The following is an 8,863-nucleotide window of genomic DNA, read 5'->3' on the forward strand; positions in this document are numbered from 1 at the left end:
CTTCATCTTACTTTCAGTGTAATATTAGCATGGTGGCTGAGGAGAGGATAAATGGGTCAAAATTTCTTAGTAAATTATATTTCAATGGTTTGATATTTGAATGACTTGATTCATTTGTGGCGTAGCAGATGTCGTGCGGCTGAGAAGAAGATTGAACAGGGTAGTGTCAGGACCAAAGGAGTTGCGAAAGAGGTCCGAGTCGTAGCTATCTCTCTTAAATCATCTCTTCCTGAAAATGGAATGCTAATCTTGTCCTCATTAATCGAAAGAATAACAGGGTACGCCTTTACGATTGCGGGAGGGTACTAGGATATTAGGCCCATTAAAACCGACTACCATCTAGGGTTTATGTTAATAGATGTACTATATATACACACCCATATATTCAGTTAGAATTACATCATTAATAATAACATTTCCTTATGCAATCTCCCTCTCTCTAATTTAACAAGACATAAACTACATACCATTAAACTATATTGCACATGGGGCTTAGCCCCTCTCGAGCACCAAAAAAAAAAAAAAAAAAAACTATATTGCACTCACCACGAGAATGTCGAAAAGAGTTTGAAACGCGACTTTGAAACAGAGAACGCACCAAGGCCAACATGTAATGCAAGATAACAATGTTAGTTTGCATCAAACTCACAGTCCTCAATCCAATTCCTATATACCAAGTTTTACAATAGAACTAGCACAACTTAATAAATCATGTTTGCCCTCAAGGAGCACTTGGGGATTGGAACATTTGGATGAAAAGTCCGAAGAGACCTTTCCGAGTGAGGACTTGCCCACATACTTAAGATGAACGTCAGTAACTTCAATGCCTTCACAAGGGAGCTTTGGGTTGCATGAGACGGTTACTCCAACCCTTGAAGTTGTGGTACCGTTTATACTCTTGATGTGCACATCCTTCACCTTTGCTTGAATCGTCTATAACCAAAATAAACCAATCAACATGTCGCATTTGAGTCGATCGATCTCATTGTTGAAATCAAGTAGATATAACATAATGAAGAAAAACGGGCAAATACCTTATTATCATGTCTAGGAGGCATTTGTTGGTGAATGACAATGGGATGATTGACTTTATCCATTAACAAATCTTGAAATAAAATGTTTGAAACTCGGGTTTTATGAACTTGAGGACGAGGGAATATACTAACTCCATATGTTGTCTCCTTGAATGTACAATTCTTGACTGTCACATTCTTCACGTCCAAGTCCTTGGCACGGCCATGGAACGGATCAGCCCCAATACTAGACACATTTCACAAAACACGAGAATATGAGACGAGTTGAGATCACTTGTTCTATATTGGCTCCGTTTGGCAAGGCATTTCAGCTACCTAAAATGAAATGCTACCTAGAGTAGCATTTGAGATTTCAGGTACAAAGTTTGGTTTGATTTTCCGTTTTTACCCTTTAAATTTAAACTATTAAATAATTATTATATCCTTATACGTCATTTTATCCAAATCAGTTACTTTTCAGTTAGTTTGCGAAACATTTTTTTATATAATCAGCTATCTTATCCGTTACCTTTTCAGTTTTCATCTAGCTTTTCAGATTTCAGCTATCTTTTCAGTTAGTTTTACCAAACGAGTTGTGTCTACTTAGCATTTCAATCCGGAACTAATTTGAGTACTAAGAAATCGACTGAACGTTACCTAATACCTTGGCCAGCTGAACAAGTAAGTCCTGTAATGTTAACTTGATCGGAACCAGGAGCGATATTGATGCAATTATCACCGGTCCTAATAAAGCTATTAGACACAGTCACTTGCTTCGAGTTGCTGATATAAACACCACTAGTGTCGCTTTGAGGAGCCAAGAAATCGGCATCAAATCTCACATTCTTAATTGTTATGTTTCTGCTCAACACAACTAAGACATGAAATGCAGCAGGGTTCGCACAGTTGATCCCATCCACCACGGCATTTGTTGAATTATAAAACGTAATCAACTGTCATTATAAACACGACACCAGTCAGTCTTATGTCAGAACAAAACGTTGTGAGACTAATTTGCACATAGTGAAACTTACGGGCATGAGATTGAAGAAGTCGATATCTCTGTTAGGGTCCTGAGACTTGGGAGGACCGCGAATTTTGGCATCAATAAATCCGGATCCAGTAAGAGTAACACCATCGATTAATTGAAAAAAGAGAAGCTGTGCATTAGGGAATTGGGAGATATCCGGGTCAGGAACAATTGTACCTTGAAGCTCAACGGTTACGTGAGATTTGCATGGCCCGTTAAACCAGACTTGAGCCACAACAAATGTTCCATTTGGGATCAACACTTTTGCTGGCCCTTTTGTGTATTCGCATGCAGCTGACCATGCTTTCATAATCGGCTGCGCATTTGATCAACAAGCACATTTCTAAGTTGTAACTAATAAACTTCGGCAAATTTCTCATTTGTGACAGACACTATTTGTCACAAGCTTGTGACGGATAGTGACTCTCTCACACAATTATAAGTGGGAGGGCAAGTAGGACGAATATGAAGCGCCCCGCTTGCCCCTCCCACTTGCATATTATGAGAGCAGGACCGTCTCGGGATTTTGGGGGCTCCTGTGCGAATGTTAAATATGGGCCCTATAAAACATTTTAAGAAACAATTTTTTTAAAAATAAGGCAAAAAAGGGTCATCAATGTAGCTGCCAAGTCTTGAACCCAAGAATCTAGTGATTAGCAACTTAATTGCTATCCACTAAGACACTATCTTTCATTAAATATTTAGTGTACTACATTTATTTATTCTTACATTTGCTATGATTTCTAACCCAAAAATTTGGGGGCCCTATGCAGCCGCACGGTTACAAGCTTGTGAGGATAGTGACCGTCACAAGCAAGACGCTTTGAATAAACTTCACAAGCTCCCGCTTTTGACCATCATAAGCTTGTGACTTTTCACAACCTCTCCCTCATTTGCTCTCCCACTCATTTGTTTACTTTTATATTTTTGTGCGTTTTGGCTATTTTAATTGAAGGTAAACAAATAATTGAGACACAGAGGTAAATTTTCAAAAACTACAGAGTAATTAATACTTATAAATTTAAAAACAAAAAGAAGATCATCATATAGAATGAGAAATGACTAAAAGTAGATAAATAAATTTAAGGGGTTTTCTATAGGGTATCCTCGTCATTTTTTCGTATTCCCTTCGTTTTTTCAAAATATCAAGTGATATCCTTAAACTTAACGAAAACCTCTCAAAATACCCAAAATACACTAATCCGCCTCTTTTAAACATTTATTTTATGCATATTTTGTTGATTTTTAGACAATAATTTGTCACACCATTGACATCAATATCTTTTACTCAATCCTAAACTTATTTTCTTAGAGCATGTTTGGCCTCAATTCTCAAAAATGAATTTTTGTTTTTCAAGCTTAATTTTTCAAAAGTGTTTTTCAAAAGCAGAAACAACAAATAACTGCTTCTATTTCTATGGCTCAAAATATGGATTTTTAACTTCTGAGAATTTTTGTTTTAACTTTTAGAAAATGATGTGTTTGGCCAAAAAGTGTTTTTGAGTATAAAAACACTTTTACAAATTAGGCCATTAGTAAAATATAACTGTTTGAAAACTTAATTTTTATTAGTTTGGATATTTTAAGCACTGTTTAATAAATTTAGGGGTATATTAGGCGTAATATTCTCCTAATATTACGCCTAATATAGCCGGTGCACAACTAACCACTCTTCAAGCCCAACGGGCATTTGAGTGAGGGAGCGTAATAGGAATATTTATAATAGTTGGGCCTCAACCATCACCTTAAGGTTTTGGTTGTGATGGTTCATCTATCATGGTATCAGAGCCAGTGTGACCGAAGGTCACGGGTTCAAATCCTGGCAACCTCAAAAACCTCTCAAAAACTCGAAGTGGAAACCAGGTCACGGGTTCAAATCCTGGCAACCTCAAAAACCCCTCAAAAACTCAAACTCGAAGTGGAAACCAGCACACGGTACGGGGGAGCCGGTGCACAACTAACCACTCTTCAAGCCCAACGGGCATTTGAGTGAGGGAGCGTAATAGGAATATTTATAATAGTTGGGCCTCAACCATCACCTTAAGGTTTTGGTTGTGATGGTTCATCTATCAGATGTTAAATTCAACTACGGGCCTGGGCCGCACCCAAACGGAGGAGAAAGAGTCCACAACGTAGGGCCAAGAGAGTTCCACTCTAAAACCAATTGGCGATAGAGGGAGTAGCCCCTTGCCTTATAAAGTGGTAATTCTTCTCCTCTTTTATCAATGTGGGACAACCCTCACATGTGGGAACTTTGAGTTTCTTCACACTCCCCCGCACATGTGAGGCCCACTTTTCACACAGACTGGACAAATTCATTCAACTGAGCAACTTTGCTCGTCCAGCTGTAAACATGGCCGATATTAAGATTAACTCAGACCGGACAAATTCAACTGAGCAATTTTTGCTCGTCCGACTGCAAACTTTGGCCCATGAAACCCAGGTCTTTAGCCATGGGCTCTGATACCATGTTAAATTCAACTACGGGCCTGGGCCGCACCCAAACGGAGGAGAAAGAGTCCACAACGTAGGGCCAAGAGAGTTCCACTCTAAAACCAATTGGCGATAGAGGGAGTAGCCCCTTGCCTTATAAAGTGGTAATTCTTCTCCTCTTTTATCAATGTGGGACAACCCTCACATGTGGGAACTTTGAGTTTCTTCATTAGCAAATTACATTAACTGTCACAATTTTTCTAGTCGACACAATTGTTTTTTAGCAGCCATAACTGCAGGCCTGGAGCCTCCTTCTTTCAAAATTGCAATTCAAGATGACGGGTGGTGTCGCGCCATGCAAGACGAGATTGACGCTCTTGAATCCAACGGTACTTGGGAACTTTCTGACCTTCCTCCCGATAAGAAAGCTCTCGGTTGTCGTTGGGTCTATAAAATTAAATACAAGTCAGATGGTTCCATTGAACGATTAAAGGCTCGTCTCGTCGTGTTTGGTAATCATCAAGTTGAAGGTTTAGATTATGGGGAAACCTTTGCTCCGGTTGTTAAAATGGTCACAATCCGAACCTTTCTTGCTATAGCCGCCGTAAAGGGATGGGAATTACACCAAATGGATGTCCATAATGCCTTTCTTCATGGGGATTTAGATGAAGAAGTCTATATGAAGCTTCCACCTGGGTTCAATCGCGGTCATGACGGGAAAGTTTGTCGTCTCAAAAAATCGCTCTATGGCCTGCGTCAAGCTCCTCGCTGTTGGTTTGCTAAATTAGCAGGTGCTCTGCGAGAATATGGGTTTTGTCAATCCTACTCAGATTATTCTCTCTTTACTTATTCAGCCAATGAGGTACGATTACATGTCTTGATCTATGTCGATGACCTCGTTATAGCTGGTAATAATTCCTTGGCCATCACTGTTTTTAAGGACTACTTGCATCGTTGCTTTAAAATGAAGGACTTGGGCACGTTAAAATACTTCCTTGGTCTTGAAGTAGCACGCAGTAAGGAGGGAATTTTCCTTAACCAACGTAAATACACTCTCGACATTGTCACCGAAACAGGCCTTTTGGGTGCTAAACCTGCTTCCACACCCATGGAAGTTACACATCACCTCGGCACCGACCAAAGTCCTCTTCTCGCTGACCCGGAACGTTATAGACGCTTGGTAGGGCGCCTTGTTTACCTCGCCGTCACTCGCCCAGATTTGACCTTCGCGGTCCATGTCTTATCCCAGTTTCTTCAACATCCACGTGAAGCTCATATGACGTCGGCTTTACGTGTTGTTCGCTATCTAAAAGGAAGTCCAGGGCAAGGTATCTTACTACGATCTGATAGTCGCCTTACGGTTTCAGGATGGTGTGACTCTGATTGGGGAACCTGCCCCTTGACCCGGCGTTCTGTGACGGGTTGGTTCGTGTTCTTAGGAGACTCTCCCATTTCTTGGAAAACAAAGAAACAACATACTGTCTCATTGTCATCTGCTGAAGCGGAATACAGGTCCATGGCAGCTGTGGTATGTGAACTAAAATGGCTAAAGGGACTTCTTGCGAGTTTGGATGTGGCTGTGCCTTCGCCTATGCAATTGTTCTGCGATAGTCAATCGGCTATTCAACTAGCACAAAATCCCGTCTTCCATGAGCGGACAAAGCATATTGAAATTGACTGTCACTTTGTTCGCGATGCTATTCTGGAAGGTATCATTAAGCCGTTTCATGTTTCTACTAATGAACAACTTGCTGATCTTTTTACAAAGCCATTGGGGGTCCGTCAATTTCACTACCTTCTTCGCAAACTGGGCACTCTTGATCTCCATGCTCCAGTTTGAGGGGGGGTATTAGGCGTAATATTAGGAGAATATTATTCTCCGGTTATTTTAGTAACAACTTAGCTGTGATATGATTTGATTATGATTCGGTTTCGATTTGATTCCTAAAATCATGCTACTCTATGTACTATATAAAGCTTATGACTTAGATTAATAAAAGGGTATCTCAATATTCTTCCCTGATTTCTCCTACGTCTCCTAATTCAACAGGGTACCATGTTTTTTTTTTTAAAATGAATGATATCTGATCAGAATTTGAAAAAACACTGAAATACTACATAAAAAAAAACCTAAATTGAATTAAAAAGATGTAAATTAGGAGTAGCTCACAAGTCTATTTATCGAATCACCGTCCTCATAGACAGGCTTTCCATCTCCCTTGGCACCATATTTTGTCACGTCGAAAACTCTAACCCTTTTCGCCGGTGTCACCGCCGCCTCACTACCATCAAACGAAAGAGCAAAGATGATAACTAAAACAACCAACCATTTGCAACTTGCGATCATACCCATTTTCTTGCAATTCTCCAACAACGTATCTACAAATTAAAACATACACAAAAATTTCACTTACGTTTTCTTGGACTGTTTTTTTTTTTTTTTTTTTTTTTTATTATTATAATATCATGTGTTAATTAACATTATATATAGGCAATTAGAGAAATAATAATACATAAACGATAACAAATAAAGAATTATTTGATATAAACCGTGTTAAATAATTAATTAAGAATTTAATGATTTGAAGAGGTTACTTGTGAATGTAATTAACGTGGAGTAGCGTCACCGTCAGCCACAACCGCATGAATTGCAAAGAATATGAAGAATTTGGTGATTATAATTTAGTATAAGTATTTATCAAAGTTGATTGTGGCATATTAGGGTTTGATTAACGTTGATTATATATAATTCAGATTAAATGTAGCGGTCTAGTTGTAGTTAAGGGTAGTATTAATTATAGGGTTTTGATATATACAACCTATGGGTTATATTTAAGGAACTAAATATGAAAAGAAGCTCTAAGATATATATTAATCGCATTGGGTTTTGTATAATTTAGTCTTGAATTACTAACTTAATACTCTTTTCGTCCCGATTATTTGTTGTCATTTGTTTTTTGCACAAAGAACAAGGAAAGAGGAGATGATCAATTGACATGTGTATGAAATTGGGTGAGAATCACCATTATTCATCGAATTCAATCCTTAAATAGAAAGGACAACAATTGACTGAGACATCCAAGAATGGAAAAAGGACAACAATAACCGGGACAAAGAGAGTACTAAATATGAAAGATATTAAATACTTAAATACTAAAACTCAATGGTTGTATATATCAAAATCGTTTAATTATAATTAAGTCTTTCCTAAGGACTAGGGATTTAGATCCTTCAATGTAGTAAGGATTAATTGAATTTGTAGGTTTTGTTTGGTGATTTATGAATGATCATAAATTTGGATGAACATTGGGAATGGGGAATCAAAATTATGATTTCGGTTTCAGCATTTTGGGATTATGGATGGAAATTTGACCGTGTTTTGTGATACGACGTTTTGGTTTTGGTACACGATAATATTCATGTGTTCATACTAGGTGCGTTGAAAAATGGGATCTACAAAGTATATTAAAGTTAATCGAATGTTAATCAAAAGGAGAATTTGAACAAAAAAAATCTACGCCATCCTAGGGTTTCTATGGGAGTTCGGTCTTAGTTCAATCTTGGCTTCTTCCTTCTTTGCTCGAGGTTTTCTCTACGACTGGGTTTGAAGGCTAGGGCAGGAGAACTTTCGAGGAGTACGTGCGAATAGTTAGTTTCTTTCTCTTTCTTTTTAGGAGTTCCTATTAGGGTTTGGAAAGCTACTGTTTTTTTTCCTGGCAGTTTTCTTTTGTGGAGGGGATGATGGAGCGTGGTAATTGTTCCAAGGGGAAAGGGGTTATGGGGGAGGACGTAGGGGATAGGGGAAGCGTATTCGAATGGGATGTGGATGGCACGGAGGTTCAGGAGAATTCCAAGGAGCAGATTCTTGTTGGGAAGGTTTGGGCATCGAAGGCGATTAATGCGCGAGCTGCTATTGACACGATACTCAGGCTTTGGAATCCTTCGGGGAAGGTGATGGGTAATGTTTTGGATGCGCGAGAAAAAGCGTTCATATTTCGTTTTGAAGAGGAGTGAGACAAGAGCAAAGTTATGGAAGGTCAGCCATGGCACTTCGATAAATTTGCTTGGTGCTTTAATGAACCTATTGCAGAGGGTAAGGTATCGGATACTCATCTATTCTATCTTCCTATATGGGCACGAATATATGACCTTCCAATCAAGGGTCGTATGAATGAGGCGAATTTAAGGAAACTGGGTATGCAACTAGAGCAGTTTGTGGCGAAAGATGACAGTCCCTTCCCGGAGATGGAGAGAGCTGTCAGGGTGAGGATCCTTCATGATGTTCGCAAGCCGCTTCAATCTAGTACTAATATCCGGATGCCTAATGGGAAGATCACGAATTTTGAAGTAGAGTATGAGAGGTTACCCTTGTTTTGCTATGGGTGTG

General features: G+C 39.0%; 1 protein-coding gene across 1 annotated transcript; it reads right to left on the minus strand.

Annotated features, from left to right (window-relative positions):
• Positions 1-601: 601 nt before the first annotated feature.
• On the minus strand, positions 602-7,162 carry LOC141646419 (exopolygalacturonase-like). The gene is made up of 6 exons (XM_074454315.1): positions 7,072-7,162; positions 6,647-6,855; positions 2,048-2,359; positions 1,671-1,966; positions 1,035-1,260; positions 602-933 (listed from the first exon to the last, which is right to left on the minus strand). The coding sequence occupies exons 2-6, from the start codon at positions 6,827-6,829 to the stop codon at positions 667-669; spliced, it is 1,284 nt and encodes a 427-aa protein (XP_074310416.1). The 5' UTR covers positions 6,830-6,855; positions 7,072-7,162; the 3' UTR covers positions 602-666.
• Between the last annotated feature and the right edge of the window lie 1,701 nt (positions 7,163-8,863).

Source organism: Silene latifolia, chromosome 3 (assembly GCF_048544455.1).
Source record: "Silene latifolia isolate original U9 population chromosome 3, ASM4854445v1, whole genome shotgun sequence".
Taxonomy (NCBI): Eukaryota; Viridiplantae; Streptophyta; class Magnoliopsida; order Caryophyllales; family Caryophyllaceae; genus Silene; species Silene latifolia.